At 53.5% G+C, this 22818-nt stretch overlaps 1 protein-coding gene across 5 annotated transcripts in view; it reads right to left on the bottom strand.

The window, feature by feature from the left end:
- Positions 1-406: 406 nt before the first annotated feature.
- The window catches only part of LOC132911176 (protein tiptop), an 89738-nt gene continuing 67326 nt past the window's right edge, over positions 407-22818 (bottom strand). For 4 of the 5 annotated variants that reach the window (XM_060967593.1, XM_060967589.1, XM_060967591.1 and 1 more), the window contains 2 exons: positions 7678-7921; positions 407-6582 (listed from right to left, as the gene is read on the bottom strand). In XM_060967593.1, the coding sequence (XP_060823576.1) occupies positions 2610-6582; positions 7678-7921 (4217 nt within the window). In that variant the 3' untranslated portion in view covers positions 407-2609. Of the gene's footprint in view, positions 6583-6719; positions 6861-7677; positions 7922-22818 lie in introns of those variants that run through there. The other variant, XM_060967588.1, reaches the window with a different exon arrangement.

Here is a 22818-nt window from a genome sequence, read left to right as displayed (position 1 = left end):
GACAATTTCCTTGTGGGTTTTGTAGGAAATTCGTGGAAGGCGAATTTTATTACGAGGAATAACCATTTTCGTTTGTGGAGAGAATGACTTGGAAATCGCTTGATGCACCGAACCGACATGACCGGAAGCGATCGAGCACCGGACCGATACGACTGCGCGAACGACTTTGATTCGCTGTAAGACTTTCGTTCGTGGGATGCGATGGTTTCTTATAGACAAGTCGTAGGCAAAATTTTATATTTTGGAGGAAAATTTAGTCTTTCTTTAGGATTTTCGTGATACGGAATACTTGATATGGAATCCAGCGAAACGAAAAATAGTATGACAGTTAATATATAATAGTTGTGGTATATAGGGAAGGATTCACGGGACGTAGATGTACGAGTAAAGAAAACTTAGACGAGAATTTACTTTATAACATATATATTTATTTGAGCTTTAATTGCATTTTAAAATACAACCGAAATAATTAAATAATGACAAATCTGGTAAAATGGTTTCAAGAGTCGCGTATACATGATGCATATCTTTGTGGTTGCGCATTTGTAAGTAGGTAGGTACTTTTCGAGCGTATTTTTCGCACGGTTGGCTATTTCTCGTTTCGTTTCTCGTATCCGCGAGTGCGTACGCGCCGCGTTCGTTTTTTTCCGCGCGTATGATGCCGCGTATCGCATCCACGTAGACCACGTTCTTCTTTTTTTCTCCTATACCCGCCACATTCTCTCAGCAGTCGTATATAATTACAATAATAATATTAATATTATCGTTATATCGATAAATACTTTTAAAGTCCGCGATGGAAGAATTAGAGTTTACAAGAAATACGTATACAAGTGTGTTCCGCTCCAAAATTGCGCTTTTAACTCGTCCTCGAACGCGCGCAATCATCGTCCCTTCGGCTCGCTCTTTCCCGCCCACTTCTTCCTTCCTCTTTGCGTTCTCGCGTTTTACACGTTATTCATATTCTCGCTCGCGCGATCATACTCGTCCGGATTTCAATTCCTCTCTCGCGGTGTCGCTTTTGCCCGCTTCGCGGCGTCAGCCACTTTTACTCTCGTTTCCCTTTCGTTCCTCCTTTTCCGGTTCTCGAACGCACGCAAGCAAGCAAGCAAGCAAGCACGCACGCACGCACGCACGCACACACGCACGCACACACGCACGCACGCACGCAGGCAGAAGACGATTCGCCAGAGAACGCGTTGGTCGCGCGCCGTTTTTCCGCTCAGCCGAGAGACGATGGAGTCCCGGCGTGTTGGTAGCCGTTCGAAGTGTTTCTTTTTTTTTTCCTTTTTCGCTGCGTTTCCCCATTCGTTAATTGTATAGAGAATAATCGTAATCGTAATCAATATACACGGTATTCGCGATAATCCGAGCGATAGTAATGACAGTATTTTACACTTAAAACGTCGCGTCGACTCGCACGGCGCAATAAATATTATTTGAACAAAGAAAATTTACAATGGTCTACTCGTACGCTACGAGCGAAGGAAAACGATAACGTTCGAGGAGGCCGCGTCGCGCGCGCTCGACTCGCCGCGCACGTGTGTTTCGAGTATAACTGCGAGCCTCGCTATTGCACCGTGTTCTCGTTGCTCTCGATGCTCCTTTTATGCCGCTTTTCTCTCACTCTGCAATCGTCGTCATCGTCATCGTCGTCGTCGTACTCGTCAGCCGGTTCGCTTTGCCGAACGCTCGTTGACTTTTTTGGACGAGGTCCGAATCCTGAACGCGATCTCACCGGTTTCGCAGCTCTAAGTATCAACAAAGAGATTCCTATACAAGGGCGGACCCTAGCCTAGCCTATGCGCTAATCAACTACGCTCTTATGTTCTAGAGGTATACATGCTGATCTGACCTTACGACAGCTGTGTGACAGGTAAGCCTTGCCGTCCTACACCTTGGAAAATTTTACTCGCTATCCTCGCTGCCTTTGCTGCTCTTTTCTCCGCTTGCACTCGTTTTTACGTCGTTCATTTATTCTCTACCACGCGCATTCTCCCATTCGTACACAGAAACACACGCGCGCGCACACACATGCACACATACACACACGTAGACACGTGTAGACACACGCTCGTTCAAGCACACAAATATTCTCTCTCTGTCGATCGCAAGATCTTTCGCATCGCCTTGCTCTCTTTCTCAACGCCAGTCGTAAATGTCCTTAAGTATTTATAAAATCACAAACTTTGTCGCTCGCCGAGCCCCTTGACTCAGCAGTGCCGCGAGATATGGTGGCATCACAATTTAATCAACGCACGTTCGATATCTGCCTCCTCCCTCTTGTGTTCGTTGCGCGATTCGATTATCCGGTGACGAGTTGGTTCGATTCGATTTGAATGGGCGAAAAGGAGCGATAGGTATAAAGAGGGGAATGGCGAACAGAGGGTGGAAAGCGGAGTAAGGGAGAGGAAGAGGGAAAGACGAGAGACGAGGCGGTAGGAAACAGCGGAGACCGGATAATGGAATCGCGAGCGAAAAAGGATGGATGTCCCGAGGCCGGAGGTTTCGAAGGAGGTGAAATGGTGTTGCAATCGCGTCGCTAGTTACAGTCGTTACAGTATAGATACACTTATGTACAAGTGGCACCGCTACTTACGGGGCTCGGACTATACGTACTTGCTGGACAACTGCTTGGCCAGCTCCGTATACTTGAGAAATTTGGAGTGCGGACTCTCTTCGAGGGGAGAGGCCGCTGACTGAGACGGGCTACCGTTCGCCTGTGCAAGCGGCGGCGACTTGTTGCGCTGGGAAGTCGGGGGCGAGGAAGAACTGTGACCGGCCGGCGGCGGTCCGGTGGCGGAGGTTTGCGAGACCGCTGCTGCCGCGGCCGCAGCAGCAGCAGCCGCCGCCGCCGCGGCCGCCGCTGATCGGCCGATCGTCAGTGGATCGGGAATCACGCCATCCTTGACGAAGTGCATCTTGGACAGATGATGCCTGTACGCGCCCTTGGAGATGAAAGGCGTGTCGCAGAAGGCGCACTTCATGATCGAGTCGGCGGTGACGACGGCGTCGTTGCAGGCCCAGCTGAACGCCAAGATCGCTCCCGGAGTCGTCCCGGAACCGGGTCCGGTCGCGCCCACGCCACTTCCAGCCGCTGCTCCGAGACCGGACGCGGCTCCAGGACCGCCACCGGATCGGGCCGCGCTGCCACTGGGTCCACGCGTCTCCGTCTTGTCGCAAAGTTTCTGCAGCGCGGCCAAAGGATGGCTGCTGGTTTTGCGTCCCTGAGAGTCGACCGCGTTGTTCGAGCCTCCGCCGCTACCGCCACCACCGCCGCCACCGCTACCGCCGCCTCCGCCTCCTCCGCCACCGGACAGGCTGTCGAACATGGAGGAAAGCGCCCCGAGACTGCTCGACCCCTTCGTGTCGGGCGTTCCACGCGGCGTTACCGACCGGTCGCTGCTCGTCGGACTGCTGGTGCTGTTCCTGCAGGGGCTGCGCGCGATCTGTTCCGGCTGACCACTCGATCTAGGAGTCGGTGGATTCATGCGAGGCGACAACACCTCCCGACCCTCCTCCGATCCTTCGTGCAAACTGCTTCGTCGATGATTGAACGAACCTTGCTCCTCCTCGTCTCTGCAATCCTCCATGATCTCCTTCTTCACGAACACCTCGCGGTTCGACTGCGACTGAGCCTGCGACTGTTCCTCCTCGTTCGCCACGCGATCCTCCGACTCGTCGTCTCGGGGTTCCTTCTTGACGACCACGCTCGCCGCTGATGTCGCGGCCGTACTGGCCGCGGCAACGGAAACGGATGCGGTCGTCGACGACTCCTCGTCGCCGGACTCCTCGGTGGTTGGATGGTGACGACTCGAGGGCAAGGTTTGCGCACCCAATTGCTTGTCCGGCGTGACCCGATGATGGTGGGAATGCCTGGTGTCCGAGTGGCCGACCGACGAAAGGTCCACGCGTCTCTCCGGCGTCATCGCGTCGGTTCTACCGCCGCTTCCTCGTTCCGACACGGAGCTCGACTCGCTTCCGCTGCGTTCCCGCCGCGCGGCCGTACTTGTCGCGTAATGTTGCTGCTGTTGCTGATGCTGATGTTGCTGCTGATACGACCGGAGAAGGTTCATCGTCTGTGGATCGACCAACGGTTTCGTGTAGTCGACGCTCTCGTCGATGCCCAGCCGCTTCAAGATGCTTGTACCCATCGGGGCTCCGGGTTGAGCGTGATGCAGACCCGGTGTACCGTGCCTCACGCGAGAATCGAAGCTCTTCTCGATCAGTTTCTCGATGGCGTTCAACACGGATGGCGAGGAGCTACCGGTGGTCTCGCCGGCGGTCGGTGTCGGCGTGTCCTTTCCTGGTGTGGTGGCGTCGCTGGCCGACGATGGCGACCGATGGTGTCTCGAGGACACCGACGAACCGTCCTCGGTGACGCTCTTACGGCCGGTCTCGGTCGGCGGTAACGTGGCCGGTAGGTGATTCGACATCAACGCGTTCTTCAGGAAGTTTCGCTGATTCGCGCCCACGGTGCCCGCTCCGATACACTGGCGTATATGATCGACGAAGATGGTGGTCTCGATCTTCTCGCCGCACTTCTCGCACGTTATACGACCGGCGTGCTTGCCTAGGCTGTGGCTCAGTCCGGTAGCCGCGTCGCCGTTCTTGAACTCGTTCTGCGCTCGTTCCAGTTCCAACAATTTTCTCACCGGCAGCGACTTCTTGCGTTTCTCCCGCGTCTGCCGCCTCCGACCGCCGCTCTCGGTGATCGATCGCATTATGTGCTCCTTGTAGTGGGAATTCTTCACCATGTGGTTGCTCAGTTCTTTCAGGGAGCTGAACGCTTGATCGCAAACCTTGCACGTGAGCACGGCGCTCACGTGGCTGCTGGTAGCGCCGGAGCCTGGACCGGTAGCGTTTCCGGCGTGCGGTCCGGACGCGCCACCGGCGGTAACCGCGCCACCCCCGCCACCAGCGGCGCCGGTTACGGATCCACTGCCTGCACCGCCACCTCCGCTTCCTCCGCTTCCAGCGCTGCCGCTCTTGTTCTCGTCCGACGACTTCCACGAGATAATCTGCTCCTGGGAGATGATGTTGGTGTAATGTTGCGTCTGTTGCATGTGCGACGTCATCTCGGCGAGTGAGCGGAAACTCTGACCGCACCACATACACTTCAGAATCTGCCTGGTCTGCTCGGCTCCCTTTCCCAGCCAAACGTCTTGACCCCTGACCAGCTTCCTCGGCAGAGGCATCGTCTCCTTGATCAGCAGATTCAACTCGGATGGACTCTGTTTGCTGCTGGGAGTCGCGGAACCACCACCACCGGCGCCGGAGCCAGCGTTGTTGCTGGACGCGGTGGTTTGCGGCTGGTGCGGCTGATGCGGCTGCTGCGGCGTCACGATACTGGCCACGCTCGGTGGCTGAGGGTGGAGCGCGGACGCAGCCGCTGGCACGGGCATGTTTACGCCGCAGTGTTTCGCCTCCTTCATGTGAGTCGTCATCGCGGCCAACGTGGGGAAACTCTGCTTGCACCATACGCACTTGAGCACGTCCTTGGCTTGATCGGCCCCCTTGTTCAACCAGTGGGACTGCCAGGCACTGTGTCGACTGCCGGACGTGGAACCGGCGGTCGCGTTGCCTGCGACCGCTGCCGCGGCGGCTGCGGCTGCTGCTGCCGCGGCTCCGCTCGCTCCGCCACTGCCGGCGCTCGTGCTCGATCTGAACAGATCCTCGCCGCCCAGTTTGCTCAGTTCGCTCATCTTCTCCAGAGCTTTGGTCGCTTCGCTCGGCTGATACGACTTGTCGAGGGCGGACGGTGGTTTCATCTTGCCGTTCCAAAGTTGCTGATGATGTTCGACCACGCCGGCGGTGCTCTTCGGCGAGAGTTGCTGTTGACTAGTAGCCGCTGCCGCGACCGCGGCCGCAAAGTAGGGAAAGTGAGAGGCGACCACGGGCGACGTCCACGGCGAAACGACGGGTGGTCTGCCGAAACCTGCAGCCGTGACGGCTTGAGCGGCCTCCTGGTGAGCCGCTGCGGCCGCCGCAGCTGCCGCCGCTGCCGCTGCCGCCGCCGTGCCGGCCGACAACCTGGAGGACTTGCGAACGGGCAACGGCGGGGAATCTTCCGGTCCGGGTCGTTTTCTGCTGGGCACCGACAAATCCAAAGGTCCGTTGTTCGCCTCCGTGGAGGAGGACGGTGTTGGCGGCTTGCTGAGGTTCAGTATCTGCTCCTCTTCGTCGTCCTCCGTCGACGATGCTTTCCTCGTGCTAAAGTCGAGCACCGCGGGCAACGGGGTAGCCGACGGCGATACCTCGCCGACGCTGCTGGGCGAGACCAGAAGGCCGGGAGTAGCTGCCGGTGGGGAACACGACGAGGATACCAACGGTGACACGGAACCACGGGATAACGGCGAGTGGCCGAGTAGCAGTCTCTGATGGGTCTGTTGCAGGTACGCCGCCATCATCGCCGCCGAATGAGGGGGTAGCAGTGGATGGCTTCCGAGCGGCAGTGGCACGATCCCGCTCGGACTCACCGGGCTCGCGGTGCTTCTCGTCGCTGGCGGTGGAGGACTTCCGGTCGCCGGGCCGGACGATTCCCGAGAATCTCTCGAGGGACAGCGTGGACTCATTGGCTCTCTGAAAGCATGAAACAGAAAGGAGAAACGTTACGCGCGATGATCGGTGAGGATCGGACGACCGGGATCGCTGGGATCGCTAGGGATGCGCAGGCGTTGATCGGATTCGCGCGGCGAAAAACAGCGGGAGATCGATACCCGTGGTCGAATCCTGTGAACGAGCTCCGCTGCGACTCCGACGACTGGACGAAGGATCCGTGCGCGGCGTGTCGTGTCGCGTGCTGATCGCGGCACGCGAACCGAATCGAAGATGGAGAGCGAGCGAGAGAGAGGTTGTGTAGACTTGACGACGGCTCGCTCGTAACTGACTGCTTCTGACTGAATGCCGAATGCGTGCCGCGAGACGAAAGGGGAACGGCGCCGGCACGCATGCAGGGGAAGTTTTCGATGGGTGGCGGGGCAGCGGAGGACACGGAGGCGCCACTGCCGCAGCCTGCCACCGGCACACGCATCCACCACCGCCCCCGTTGTAACCGGTGATGCGGCAAAGCGGTACCGGAGCGGTGGTGGAGCGCCGTCATCGTCGGCGTTGGTGGGATCGTCGATGCAGGCCGACGCGTAACACGTGCCTATCTCTATTAGCTGTATGACGTCGCACGGCAGTCACCGATATCGGTCTGGCACCGGCTTATTTATCCCTCCTTCGTTTTCTCTCTCTATCTCTGTGTTGTCCTCGTGCGCGCCGCATCTCCTCGCCTCTCTCTCCCCTTCGTGTTTCCTTTAGCAGAGACAGCGAACGACGCGACGTTTACACCGTTCTCTCGCTCGTGCGCCGCACGTATCCGTGACGATTCGTTGCGCTCAAACAACGAGAATACCCGTGTGTGTACACGAGGGGCGCCCGACGCCGGCAACTTCAAAGGGAACGGCAGCGGCGCTCTCGTTGATTTAGGCGGTTTATGACCATGCTGCCAGTAAAGCACCGACTAATGAGTTTCAAGCGAACCGTGTTCGTTGAAATTTACGTTCATACCACTTTCGACGGTCGCGCCTCCGTCTCTTCCTAAGTATAGGCTTCGCGTTTCGTTTCGTTTCGCCTCGTCTCGGTCCGTTTCCTTTCGTAATTATCGCCAAGCACGTTAATCGAGATTTTTACCTGTCCGGTGGTCCAGTGTCCCTTAAAATAGTAGGATTCAGTCTCGCGGTTGCGGAAGGCGGTGGAGTGGGCGGCGATGCGTCCTCGTCGTCTTCCTCGTCGGTCGCGTCCCCATCCTCTTCCTCTTTGGCTGCCGTCGTGCAACCTCTCTCGCTAGGACTAATTGGGCCGTCATCCTCCACGCAGTCGCCTTCCTCGCCCTGGAGGTCCGCGCCAGGCCCTGAGCCTTCGACTCCGTCCTCCCCTGCAACGGAAAATCGTACGATCGTTTCAGTGCGACGCGATAGCGGGGCCTAGACGGCGAACGGGGCGCGGTTACGGTGCGCCAGTCACTGAATCGAGGAGGAAGGAAAGGAAGATCGACGCGTCTCGTAACCACGCCGCGCCGTTCGCACCGCGAATTTGGAAACGAGAAAAGCGAGCGTTGGAAAAGGACGCAAAGAGGCGAACAGCGAGGACGGTTGGTGCGAGACAATGCCGTTATCGGCTCATTTATCGGCCTTTCGCGGCTACGACGACGTAGAAGACGTCGCGAACGACAGTACGCGGCGACGAGGGTACGCGGGATTGCATCGAGAGTGCGTCGAGCAAAGTCATCGCGTGCCATTGTCGAGCAACCTACGGACTTCCGTTGCCCTTCCATTTCTAACTCTCGAACGAATCACCGGCACGATCGAACGTTCTACTTCGACGCTGAAAATCGGAAGAGGAACGTGTGTCGTCGTTTTACGCTCTAGACGAGCAGACGATCGGATCGACGGGACTTTGGCTGGTTGAGAAACGCGGAGGAAACGCGACCCGTTCCGGTCGGTCGTTAAAACGGATTTCCGGCAAAGTATCGGCGAACGGACGCAACGGGGATCGCCATCTTGTTCCGGTGACGCGTCCTCGTTCGAGATGGCGCAAGACGAGGAGCCCGCGGATCCGGGCATCTCTCCGGTGGCCAAAGAGAGCAAAAGGAAGAAAGAGGCGGAAAGGACTCAGCACACCTCCCTTCCGAGAGGGGTGGGGACAAGCAGGACGAAGAGCACCGTCCTACTTTGCCGACTGGCCAACCAAACGATCGTTTGTTCGCCGATGGGCCACGGAAGAAGGAGGGAAAAGAGATCGCGCATCGATCCGAGAAGGCATCGGCAACTAATTACGCAGATTTATGTCCCCATTGTCCATTGTCTCTCTCCTGGCTGGCGCGGGCCGAAGCGGGCCGGAGCGGGCCAGAGCGGCCCTCCGAAGCCCTGCGCGACCGTGAACGATTCGATGGAAGAAGCTGCGCTCCGCTGCTGCTCGCCGACCCTTTGGGTCGGGGTACGGGAGGTGTGCTCGAAGAATGGAGAACGAGCAACGACCAACGACCGCGAAGATGACCGCGTCGTCGACGAGAACGAGGAAGACGACAACGAGGGCCCGAGCTAAAAGGTACGAGGCATGCGAGGATCGACTGAAATCGGCCCGCTACCGAGAAGGGATACGCGACAACTCGCAGACCAGGGCGGACCACCGGTGCTCGCTGGAGCTCCGCCCGCTTCCAACATCCCTCGCACACTCTCTTTTCCCTGTCGCGTTTCCCTTCTTTTCGTTCTCGCCCACGAAACCAACGCGCTTCTTCTCTTTCTTCTCTCTTCCTCTTCTCCTTCCTCTCTCCCCTCCTCGCTTCTCTCGCTTCTTTTTCTCGCGGCTATTTCAATCTCGGTCTCGCGACCCGATCCAATCCAACGCCCCGGAACCGTCCACGTTCCATCGTCCACCAGGATGTCGTCGCGCAACCACGAGCCTCGCACCCGCTAAAGGTACCGGGATGCAAATGCTCGCACCAGCGGAAATACGGCGTATTTCTACTGGCAGGTCGTTAACGAAGCAACTAGCACGGGGGTTTGCGTATACAGCCGCGGGTAACGTACGAGGGGAGCAAGCAGCGTGGCGTACGGTGTTTAAAGCGGTCGAGCCCTGACACCGGTTTAGCAGATGCTACCGCGTGATATCCGGCCTGCTCGACTTCGCAGCGAACATCGCGGCGCCTTACCGACTATGGGATGTACCGATCATGGTCGCCTATAACCTGTAACGTTCGATGATGCTACCACAAGTTTAAGTACACATTTTTCGTACAAACTTAGTTTACCAATTAATTGGAAGGTTGGCGTGACCGAGGAGACGAGGACGACGACGAGTAATTCGCTCCAAATCATCCTCATAGCAGCGCGATTTTACCCTTTAACTTTACCGTTGCGGTACAAGTTGCTTTTGACACGTAATTCTAACTAGTAGTCGATAAGATATTTTTCAGAATCGTTTAGGATTTAGAAATGTATTTCGATATTCTCATAACCCTGATCTACTACCCTCGCTTGGAAAACTCTAGGACAACACTTGTGGCAAACGAAGCAAAACGCCGTTAATGTATTGGCGATTGTTTGGCGTATCGAGAAACGACAAAGTCGTGGGATGTCAAAAATGTTAGCATAAACGCGCAACAACGTACCTATCTGTCTGGCTTTCGCGCGTTCTCTTCAGCCGCGTTGCAACCCTTCGCCAATTACGATTCTTTCTATCGAGACACGGATTTCCTTGCCTCGTGTCTTGTCTCGTCTCGCATCTCGCCTCCGATATTACCGCCTCTGTTCCACTTTTTCGTAACTCGTCTCGAATGAACCGCGCGTATCGCCTGCTCCGATCATCAACAACATGATCCAAGGATGCGGATGATCGCGCGATAAATCTCGATCCGGTCGGGATTTATGTATTTGCGTCGTATCAAATCGGCAAGATTTGTTGGCAATTAGACCGGTCGTTAGAGCATCTCGTACGCTGAGAAAACAGCGGCTCGCACGAGTTTAATATCGTTTGCACGGCAAATCTAGATAACGAATTTTCCTTTGCGCGAGTTGCGCTCGTTATCTCCGCGACTTAATTTAGCCAGCTGCGTAGGTAACGTGAACCGGAGGAAACCGACGATCGACGACGAATCACGATGAATCGGGAAGAACCTGTTGACCGGTCGATCGAGCGAGCCGGTCTCGCGCAACGTGCCGGAAATAAAACGGCGCGCGATAATGAGACGCGGCGACGGTGGCGACGATGCGGTGACGGGAAAGCGGAGAAGCAAGGAAAGCGACGAGGAGGCGAGGAGGAAGGGGGAGGGCGAAGGCGGGAGGGAACAAAAGGAGCAACGGTGGAGGACAAGGCAGGACAGGACAGGAGAGGAGATGAATTCCTGATGCGAGAGAACCGTCGGGAGGCTGGCGAGGAGAGTGACAGGAGGCAGACGAAGAGACGATCGGATGGACAGGCAGACAGACGGACGAACGGACGAGCGGGAGGAGCGGGCGGACGAACGGGTGAACGGGCGGTCCGACAGAAGGACGAAGAGAGACGGAGAGCAAAGGGAGGCTTCGCATTGTGATTCTCTCGCGGTCTGCCAGAGAGTGACTGACGGGTGAATCCATTCTCCTTGCTCCGTCCTTCTTTCTGTTCTCTCGCTCTCGTTTGCTCGGTGCTCCTTCTCTTACGGTTGCTTCTTCCTCTCCAAGCAACCGGCTGTGGCTCTCGAATCTCACCCGTGTTCCAGCTCGTAGCGCGTTGCGTTGCAGACGCCAGAGACGCGTCGTCGTTTCCAAGTTCCTGCGAACGATTTTCCTCTCTTTTCGCCATCGACGCCACCCTTAGTTGCGCCGTCCTTCGCAGGATCCAGTCTCGCGGTTTCCTCAAACGTTTTCGTCACTCGTTCGCGTTCTTCGATCGGGCTCGACCGATTCGTTGGTTCGCGTCGCGTTCGGCGTTGACGCAAATGTTTACCACTCGGTCTCTCCCCCTTTCGCTCTTCCTTTCTCTTCGTCCGATCGCTTTGTCTCGCAGGATGAAACCACGTCGGGTGGTCGGATTCGTGAGTCACTTAAGCGTCCGAACGAGACGACAGGGCCGAACCGAAGACGGAGCACCGACCTACCGTAGTCTACCTGACTGATTGACCGATGAGCCGACTGTTATCCTAAGTCAACACTCACTCCATCAGCCTGTCGAATCGCTTCCTTCCATCGCCGAGTTCCACCGCCACGTTCCCTGCTCGTTCTCCACCGGTTCGAACGAGTCTCGTCTCCTTTCGCTCTCGCGGTTCCAACGGTGCATAAAAAATGCGCTGGCCGTTTTGTTCCCGCGAGGCCAGCTACCGATTAAGACGTTCGATCGATCGATCGTGACACACGAGTCTCCGCGAAGGTGAGACTTTTTATTAGCGTCAATCGCGTGCGTCTAACTACTCTGATTGCTTTTGATTAATCGTAATTTTCCATCCGTGCAAAAAGCTTTTGTTTATCACTGGATCGTAGATCTTTGCGCGTTTGCAGAAAATGTATGCAAAGTTACGTGGGAGAAAAAACGTACGATAAATATGCAGATATGTTAAATACATACATAGAAAGAATAAAAAGTATAAAATAATACCAAACAAAGTATGATATCATATAAATCAAACGGTTTCTCCCTTCTCCGATTTTCTCGTAGTCGTTTAATGTCTAAAGTCTACCTAGCGCCCAGACGTCGTTCAGAAGTCAAACCGATCAACTCCCAGCGATTAACGTTCTATTCTCGGGAAATAAATAACTTCTGCTCGTAAATTTATTCATCTCGAAATGATGATATAAGAGTCGATCAATTTTAAGCCCAATTTATAAACTAGTATTTTTACAACATCGTCGCGTATTTCAATTTTTTGGCTTTACGGAATTAATCAAAGAGTTTCCAATGATTTTAATATTTATGCTCGTATATTTCTTCGAGAAACGCTTACGTTGTACGTATTTCGCTCTTCGAAACGGTGAAACTCTTACGAACGAATACATTTTGTTAACGATAGATGGACGTAGATCATCAGAGGTAATAGGGAGGCAGCTCCACTTTCCGGTAACCACGAACAACCCAATAAAAACCAATGAAAAATCAATCAAAATCAAATCATTTTTTAAAACGTGCCACGAGTTTATATCGAACATCAAATGGATACTTTTCTTTCTTTTCCAATAAATACAATTGAAATATCGCAATGTTAATTTTCTACGATATTGTTGCATATCAATGTCATTGTCAGTAATTAAGGTTCTCGTTATTATCGTTTATTATAGTTCATACTTGATATTTGTTAAATTTATTCATTTGTTGGTTCGGTATAACCAACGAACGAAACTGTTTTAGAATAATATCGTATGTACGTATAAAACGAAACAAAATCCTTCTCTCGACGAAATGCACAAGCAGATAGTTTGCAAGGAAGCGTATACACTACGCACGGGTTACGCAAGTTAACGTTGGCGTGACTATGGGATCACAATGGACACGAATTAATACGTCGCAAGATAACATACATTGGTGCGGGCTGAGATTAGTCCGGAACGGAGATAGTACAACGAAGAAAGCAATACGTGAAATATTTTGATCTATCGGGCGGTATCGAACAAAAGATCGAAATGATAGTGAAATCCGTTGGCCGTGTCGCGATCTTGCCAATGATGTCCGTGTGATCGTATTCAGATACATAAAAGGCTGATAAAATAAGTTGGAATCTCCGACAACGCGACGCATGTAAACGTACCGGATTTTGCAGAGAAACGCCATCTCCTTAACGGTACGTCTATTGTCCAGAGAAGGAAAATTGAATGCGAATATTATGCCATAATGACAATGATATTGACAATAACGTTGATGGTCTGTAGGTTCCTTTGTGCAGCCTCCACCGATTCGCACAGCCACCGTGGACGGCAAGAAAGTCGCGTGAATGGCGAATGGACATCGGGAAGGACGAAATTCATCGAACGCAAGAATTTCGGTTGCGTGGAGAGATCGTTTTAATACGCTCGCTAACGACGCCGCCCGCGGCGAAGTTTCGCGATATCGGTCTCGATAGGAGTAGAAGCACGGGAAAACGATCGAGTAAATTGCGTCGCGCGTACTTGGCCGAACGGTATTAATGATCGGGCACGCACGGTCGCGCCATCGGTGCGTCCGCTGATGCAGGCAGGACGACTGGATGATGGATGATAGATGATGGTATACGTGCGTCCGGTAAGACCGACCGTTCTTTTCGTTTGTTCTCGTTCGTTCCTTGGTTCGTTCGTTCGGCCGGTCGATCGCGCAACAGGCGACAGTGATGATCGATGCATGGCTGCCGTAGCTGCTGCCGTGGCTGCTGCTGTTGCTCCCACTTAAAAAGCTGAAATCCGCAAACCCGTTTTGCAGTCGGTTCGTCGCGCTCCAGCTCCCCCGCTCGCAACGTCCCGCGTTGTTTCGCGCGTGTCCAGCCGCGCGTTATCCACCGGAAATGAACGATATGCTTTCACCGGTACCCGGCGGCGATACACGGAAATCGTACATCTATCGATCGCGAGAAAAACGAAATTTCGATGGTTTCAAGAGGTCAGGGTTTCTCTGCACTTCCGAGAGCTAACAGTCGTGATGAAATTGGCTAGGCATCGAGGGAAGAGATAGCGAATTTGCATCGTCGAATCTCAGCTTGTCGTAACGCGTACGTTATTATATAACGTAGCGTCGTTTGCACGATCGAACGAATCGGCTTTACGTCTACCCTGTTATCCGAGCTATGATCGAGCGAGTACGTATGTAAATAACGCGTGAGAAGAAACTGACGAGACTGTACAGATTAATTTCTTCGTTTTCAACAACTTGCCAGATCGAACGTAAGACGCAACTTGGTGATCTAGTCGGATACGGTTCCTCTATGTATAATTACAGTTACACGTTGCAGTAATTTCGCGATACGGCGAACGCTGCTTGAAATACTCAAGTTGAGAAACCTGGACGATTTTATGATCTCGCTATATCTGTTCCTTCAACGAAGAAGCTACCAAATTTCGTCCCGATCGACCACTATTTGGTATCGTTCGAACGGACGTTCGCGTTCGATCTTCTTCGAGGATTCACGATGCGTTATGGTCAGAAGCGAACGGGAACGCGAACGCGCGGTTTAAGCGGATGGCGGCGGAAGCGAGGAAAGGATGTCGGCGGTGGTGGTGGCGGCGGCGGTGGGTCGAGAAGCCACGGGGCGACGGTCTGGCGAGGTGGAAGAGGAGAGATGACAGGAGGACGCCTTCATCACGATATCCGTCACTCTTCTTCCTCCTCCTGCCCCCTCCTCCCTGTCCTCGTTCTTCGACCGTAACCTCCGAATCTCCTCGTTCTCCGCGTCTCTTTCTTCCACTCGCCGTCACGCCGCCTTTCGAAATGTCACTCCTGTTACCGACTGCTGGTGCAGAGGCCGTGACAACAATAATTGTCAGCGAAGTAACGTCTCTCGAGTCGGCTACGGACAGGAGACGAAGCAGCGGGAGAGAGTTAAAAAGTCGGAGGATGGGATAGCGAGGCGGGAGCAGCTCTCTCGCCGGGAGAAAGGACACACCGGGAAGAGAGAAAGGGAAGCAGAAAAGAGGGAAAGGATAGCGCGGGGCGGATGGTGCAAGCTCGAGTACGCGAGAAAGAGCGGACGGTTCGCTCTATTTATAGAACCGGCAACAAACACGAAGCAGCTGGTGTCGATCCGTCCGGTTATCGTTTCGTTTACACAGCCTCTGCGTGTCGCGGCCCCCGCGCGAAGTGGTCGCGCGAGAAACGAGGGCCGAATTCTCCGACCGACGAGCTTCGCCGTTTGCGTCCTAACGCTGGGTCCGTACCGACTACGTACACTGTTCCCGAACAGGCACGCTGTATCGCGTCCACTGCTGGGAATAGTACGCGAGCGGAGCGCAAGCAAATTTGACACATTTTACATTTTGCTACGCAGACAGAAACGTTTAGGAGCTTATAAATGGTTATGCGACTATACGTACAGCAGTAGTCGTCGATCAACGGCGCAACACTCTGCCACGCGTATTTTCTAAATTATCACGCTGGCAAAAAATTCCTAGAGTTTGTAAATGCCGCCGGTTACGCGTTGACATTACGAGCATCGGTAATCGACGACGATAGAGCCAAGCGAGAGCGTTAACTACCGGTACACGATGTACGCGCCTATTTGACATTCTAACCGAGGAGGATAACATTGTTCGCGAAAACTATTAACGAACATGTTTGCTAATGAGCGCGCGCTTTCAAACGCTGCCCGCTAATCGTAAAAGTATTCACGCGGCATAATACTTGCATTGAACGCGTTTGATTCTGCAATCGGATTCGATCGATCGATCGATCGAGGAAATCTCAGGCGCAACGAGTACGACGACCCTTTCGAGTCTCGTTCGCCGCTAGAAGCCGATGACTCGTGACAGCCGTGAAAAAATAAGACGCCTGACTGGACTTTGTATCTTAATCCCGAAGGAGAGTGGATGTGTCCCGTGAAACGACCGACTGGCCGGTCTTTCGCTGTGAGGAACGGTTCCCGAAATAGGCTGCCGGCGCGAACGAACGACCGCCTCACCGATCCGTCCTAATAAATATTGTGTCAACGTAAATAAGTACGATGCCTGGTGGTGCGCGCGAGTTTGCCGGTGAAGATGGTGCACGGACAGAAGCCGATCCGTCCTCTGGATGACGGACGGCTGATGTACGCAAGGACAGGTGCGCGCATCTCTCGATCTCCTCGCCCTTTCGCTTCGCTCTGCTCTGCCATAGAAGCACGACACGCCGTAACGCGTTCCTCTTTGCTCTCGAGAACGTCGCGACGACGAAAGAATTTCGTAGTCTCCACCCCATAAAACGCGTCCGTCGTCACGGGTACGGTGTGTTTCGTTGCTACACGAAACGTCGATTTTTGCGGTAATATTCGAGCCGCGAAACCAACGCGAGTGACTATACCGCTTCGAGGACGGCACTGATCTATAAATAATCTTGTGTAACGTAGCACGGAACGCGGTTTACGAGCAACGGTATATCGACGGGTTCACCGGGGCGATCGACGCGAAGAATAATCTCAAAGACGGTTCTTTTCGGTAGTGCCTTTCAACGGCACGCATGCTACGAGTAAGAAATTTTCCGCCTGTTTAGGAAGGACGCGCACTCCGATATCGATCGGCCGGTCCTGAACAGTCGGTCGGTCGGTCGGTCGGTCGGTCGGTCGGTCGGCCGACATAGCCTCGGCTATCTAGCCAGCCAAAGCAGTCAGTCAGTCGTCGAGTCGGTTCTCGTCGTCGTCGTGGTCGTCGCCGTGGTCGTCGTTGTCGTCATGGCTGTCGGTATCGAAGGAAAGTCTAGAAACGGTTCCAGTGCAGTCGCGAGGGGGCCGGTACCGAGGTCGGAGCAGATTTATGCGACACACATGCGGCAAAGCGTATAACTCACTCGCACGCCCATAATATCTTCCCCCGATCCCTTCGGCCGCCGCTTTGCCTCGCTTCTTAGCCCCCCAAAGGCATCGAGATGAGAGACAGATACACCAATAACGCCGAACCAGGCCGTCGCAACGATATTTATTACGAATTGCTAGGGATTATGTTATGTCAGTGGTTCTCATTGCCCAACGAACCGAGAATACCCGCCGCCTTCGATTCACCTTCCGTTTCTCTATTCGCCTTCCTCTTTAGCTCCAGCTGGCGATCGCGTATCTCGGATTCTCTACATTGTACCGTAAAATATGTAGGTTGGAAAACGATGGTGTGCAACGTGGACGAAGGGTTGGCGTACAGGGCCGCGGAATGAGACGAGGAGACGCGAGAAAGAGTGGCAATAACAGACGGGGTTAACGGTGCCCGTACCGTGGCTAGTTAGTTGGAGATCGTACCACCTTTGTTTGCACGCCCCACCTTCGGCTTCGACGCGACAGCACACACGCGCGTACGTGTACGTGCACGCACACCATCGTGCCGGCGGTAGCCGTGGCATTATATCGTGAGCACAGAAGTAATTTATAGTTGCAATAATTTATTGGGTACCATGGGGTTTATACTTGCCTGACGTGTAGCCATCCGTCACCGTCAGTGACGTCACCTCCCTCCACATAATGACTACCTACGCCCCCCCTCTCTTCCCTCCTGCCGACTCCTCCCGTCCGCTCCAGTCGTCGTACCCCCTTCCTACCTCGGTTACCGTACACCCTTCTGCCTAACCAACCCCACTCTTGCTACTCGCCGGTCGGACGATTTCTCCGGTCGCGACTCCAATTTACCTCGTCTCGTGTCCACTTCACGATACGCGCTTTCTTTCCTTCGGACCGATGATAATGGACCGCGCGAAGAAGAGCACAAATTTCGCTGGCTTTTAACCCTTTGCGACGTGCCCTCGGCCAGCGAAACGCCGTTCGTCCAACGTACCAGCCGCGTGTCTATTCTACGGAGAGCCACGGTGACGGTACGTTGTATGTGAATTCGTTTCAGGAATACGATTCAGAGTTTTTGATTTTCTCTGTTTCGATTAAACGTACGATCGTACGATAACGCAGAAACTTGGATAAGCGTCGCGGCATCGTCTCGACATCGTTTTCCGAAGCTTCGAACGCTGAAAACGATTACGAAAGTACGAAAATACGCGAGTTTGACTCGATCGGCTCTCGTACGACACAGTTTGTAACGAAGAAAGATACTTTGATACACTAAGCGTGTGCAATAACGTTGGAAATAAACGCCGCGTGTCTCGTACCACGTACGTTGCCCCATCGATTTTAAATTTTATCACCGTCCGATAGGAATAAAATTTCGAACGATCTCGGCTATACATTCGTAGAATTTTTCTACGGCAAACGTTGAAATACTTTCGTACGCCGAGATTTCACGGATTGTACGCTGCGAGGGTTAATACGTGAGCGCAGGAAGTTGTCGCGAATCAGGCGGAACCGCGAGTCGGGCGTCGCGTCGCATCGAAAGGCCAAAGTACCGGAACGACGGGAGCAGTGTCCCGTCTCGCAGTCACCAGAGGCACCTCTTGATGGCTGCCAGAGACGAGGAGTCGGTCCAGAACTAGATATGCTCGTCACGTTTCTAGCTCGCCTTGCACGGGAGGGAGGGCAGCGGGCAAAGAGAGATGGAGAAAGAGGAGGTGGAAGAGGCGAAGGTGTCGTGGAGAGGGTGATATCGCACACGGTGTCGGTACTGTCGCAGGAAGCCGACGCGACGTTGCGAGTGGAAATGACGTTGACGGGCGTTTGTCACTGTCCTCGGCAAATAATATCCAACACCGCCCGGTGTATACCCATCCTATTACCTCCACGAAGCTTTCTCCGTGTGCACAGGCGACCGTGGAAAAGAGACTCGTGTACGAGGAACGAGATGGAAGCCGTATGTGTGTGTGTGTGTGTGCGTGTGTGGGTCGTTGCTCGTATGTATGCGCGCGAAAGCTGCCATGTGTTGTGTCGTACACGGGCATAATCGTCCGTGCACAACGTCCACCAAAGAATCTTTTTCCACGCGTCTCGATGTATCTTTCGCCGTTCCGCTATATTTGCATTCGGTTAACGGGGGATGGTTACGAATAACGAGGGAAAAATACGCTGATAGAATAAAGTCGATTCGTGACTCGTCACCGGTATGCGTTTTTTCACCGTTGCTGGAGCAAAGGTGAGTTTTCGCTGTGGTACCATTTCGAAACGATACGCGTTATTTATCTAATCGTACTTCGCTATGCGAGCGAAAGAATAATAAATTAGGCTTATCTGAATCTCGCACGCATTTCCAACCGTAACGTATCGCGGTTCTTGGCTATCGAATTAGCATCGGTCGAAACTTGATATTTTCATTTTTCTTCTTAAGGGTAACAGGAAATAAATCGCGAAGGTAATAGAGTGAGTAAAGGTGAGAACACGGCTACTTTCAGCGGACTCCAGCCATTTTCAATGGCATTCGAGTCCAGTCAATTGCTTGACCATGGAAACTGTAACAACACGGGGCTCTTCGATATCGTGTAATCGGTTAAATAATTGCTGTCATACATATGCACGATTATATAGCGTAGTAATAATTTGAACAACTCGCCAAGGACAACTCGCCGTCTCTCCGACAGACGCGTGTACGATATATTCTACTTCGAAATTTCTGCACACGATCTTAATTCGTTGATAATCAGAAAAATAGACAACGGGTGAGTTTTTTTCCAATTGTGCATTGTATTAATCCCGTGGTAGAGGATAATTAGAAATTATCGAAACCGACGGAACAGACAGGTACTGGTAGCTAAGAAAGAAGGAGAGTAATGGCATCGACTGGATCGGGGAAGTTCGCCGGGTTAGAAGGTGGAAAGGCTGAAGGGTCTTGGCGACAGCCGTCAATCGATTGTCAACCGGGTCAGGCGACCAACCTAACCTAAGCCCTCCTCCTATCCTCCTCCTTGTGCTGGTACTTGCGCGCGTATTCGTTTCTACTGTACGCGGAGCCCTCGCCTTCTTCTCGTATAGCCACGTTTACAGCCCCTATACTTCCTCCCTCTCGTGACCTTCCTCGTCTCTGCTCTTTTTCTTCGTCACCGCGAGCGTTACGCCGCGCTCCGTTTTCGCCGATATAATCGCAACGTTCGGAAAGGAAAGGAAAAGAGAGAATGGGACACACGACCACGACGGATTAACCGGTAACGGCGAGTGGAAGAGTGGATCGCAGCCGTGAACGATAATCGAACGAACGCGGCTGTAAACAGGGTCCTTCGGTCGCGGTAATTCCCCCGGTGGTTGCCGTGGAACGGTTTCTCTCGTCTGGATTCTCCGGCCGAGCAATAAACTCGTCCGCTCGTCTCGAGAAGGTTGAAAATTAGGGTTATTCGTAATTGCGGGCGATCGAGCGAAATTCGGAGCTTAATTCGACGGTGTACACCCACCGTGTGGTTCTGGTATAAACGGGTCCGTGGAACGAGCGATCCTCTGACAATTTGTCGGGCTTACCGCAATAACGATCCCGCGGCTAGTTCGCGGAATTTTGTCTGAGATCATAAACCGAGGGCTGTGATTAAGGGCCGGTCGATCGGCTGCCGGTTTAGGGGTTACCGTGTTTCTTTGGCGCCGAGTACGCCCGTTGTGTCGATTCTCACGAGGAAAACTCGCGATAATTTGGTGGAACGTGAGCGAACGACTCGTACTCGATGCAACGCATCCGGTAGCGGGTTCGGAATTTCGGATAAGCGACGTGCTGAAAGCTCGGCGAGGGTGGAAAGGATCGTCGAGGGGGAACTTAATCGAGCGTCGAGAACCGCGCGGCGTTCAATTTGCCTCGATTAACGTTTGCCGCGTGACGGCGAACGAACGAGCCAGCGAGCACATCGGTCGAGCATCCCATCGAATCTCAATTCCTGCGAACCGGAGCAATAGAGACACGAGAGGAGACAGGGATGACGCCGGTGCAGGGAAAGGCAGGCGAAATCCTTCGCATCCCTCGAGGAGGGTAAACACACGGCAACCAGATCGAATGCGAAATGTTTCTCGAACGACGTATCTTACGTCTCGTCCATCCTGCGATTTTTCCGGTTTACGAGTTTCCCTCGTCTCTCTCTCTCTCTCTCTCTCTCGGCTCGACGAACGGTCGTACAATCGCGAGCGTACCCGTGGACGTTGGCAGAGAGCTTATTTCGCGGGCTAAGGGAGTAGGCAGCCGTCTAGCAGCCGCCGTTCCACACCCTCCCCGCCGCACCGTCGATATCAAGACAGCCGTCCGACAGATCAATGCCGTGAACGGCGACGACGCCTGGGCGTCCACCGTCGTCCGAAGAGACGACGGACGACTTCCAGTTGACGGACGTGACCGGCCCGCTAGCCGCGTTGCGCTTTCGTCGTCGTGTTCGACCGCCGCAGCGTTCTAAATTATTGCATCGGTCAAGCGTTACAAGAGCAACGCGATGTTCCTTGGAACGAGTCCACGCGATCGTGATAGACGTTCGTTTCCTCGGACGATACGAGCGTGACCAAAGTAGGAAAAGGCTGCAGGAACCACACCCGTTGTCGCTACGATACGCCGGTATTTGGATACTTCGTTATCGTTGCGAATATATAAAATACGCTTGCGGCTGAGATCATTTTTGCATCGAATTTTTAGTACTCGTACGTTAGTACGCTAAACCGTAGGAAACTACGTACGTAGCGCACGTTATCGTATCAAGAAGTAAGGAATTAAGAGCGAGGAAACATTTTTATTTCACTCTTACTATCGTACACTTTGAAAATGTAACGAGTATGTCGAACAATCCTGTTGCACGATGATTTGCAAACCAGTAACGTTGGTTAATGCGCGGGTAACAGATTACAGATTAGTTAGACGATTCGGAACTTTGCAATTTTGCATTAAACGAAACGACTCTCGACAAATCGCAGCGATTCGTACATCATTTTGCAAAATTTCAATCAGTTTATTAGCAAACTTGTTGCAATTATATCGGAGAATTCGCCGGTATCGATTAATTCGTCATTCGAGTCGCGTAAAATTTCACGAATCGTGCAAAACACCTCCTACGTATCTGTATGGCAAATAGGTATCTATCAAGGGTAGAGTGCAAGCTCTCTGTACAGCATTGTGCGTACGCGACAGAACGACAGGACAAGTTGATCAGAGAGGATTTCGTCTTGGTGTCGTTAGAACGGAAGAGCGAAAAAGGGGAAAAAGCGGAGATGGGACGCGGGACAAGCAGTCAGTCCGAGTCCTTTCCACGAGACTTCCGAATATCGTCCCGGAGAGTGGTTTATTGGTTTTGTCTGGCGTGGATCTCCGGTGAATCCTCGAATCTCGTCGACGCAGAGAACGGTAACGGGATGCCGGAGCCTGCTATCCCTAGCGTAGGGTGCCGGGCACGATTAAAGGGGGTGACGATCCGTGACGTAGAGTTATTTCGGAGTGGTCTGGGACGGTGTGTCCTCCGCGGTGAAACGGCAGAGAATTCGTAGTAAACGTATGTAGCCACGACCTCCTTTCTTCACCAGCACGACCAAGAGAACGCGAAACGCGCATTCCTCGCGTGTCCCGCGCTGTCCATTTCGTCGACAGACCCCGAAAGTACACCGGACCGCGATGAAACTAACCTCGACCAACTGCTACGCTCGCTGCCCGCCTTTTTCGATATCCGTTTCATCCGTTTTCGCGTCTTTCTCTCCGAATTTTCCACCATCCGAATCCCTACGAAGAGAGAACAACGTGGTTTCAACACGTACGCAGTATCTCTGGAGTGGCGTACACGCGTAACTACGATACCCGGGGTCGATTAAACGATCCAGATTGATACGTCGTCCGTCGAGATACGTCGAAAGTTGAA

Source organism: Bombus pascuorum, chromosome 10 (assembly GCF_905332965.1).
Source record: "Bombus pascuorum chromosome 10, iyBomPasc1.1, whole genome shotgun sequence".
NCBI classification, from domain to species: Eukaryota; Metazoa; Arthropoda; class Insecta; order Hymenoptera; family Apidae; genus Bombus; species Bombus pascuorum.
Note: the sequence above shows the minus strand (reverse complement) of the source record. Positions and strands in the feature narration are given on the sequence as shown.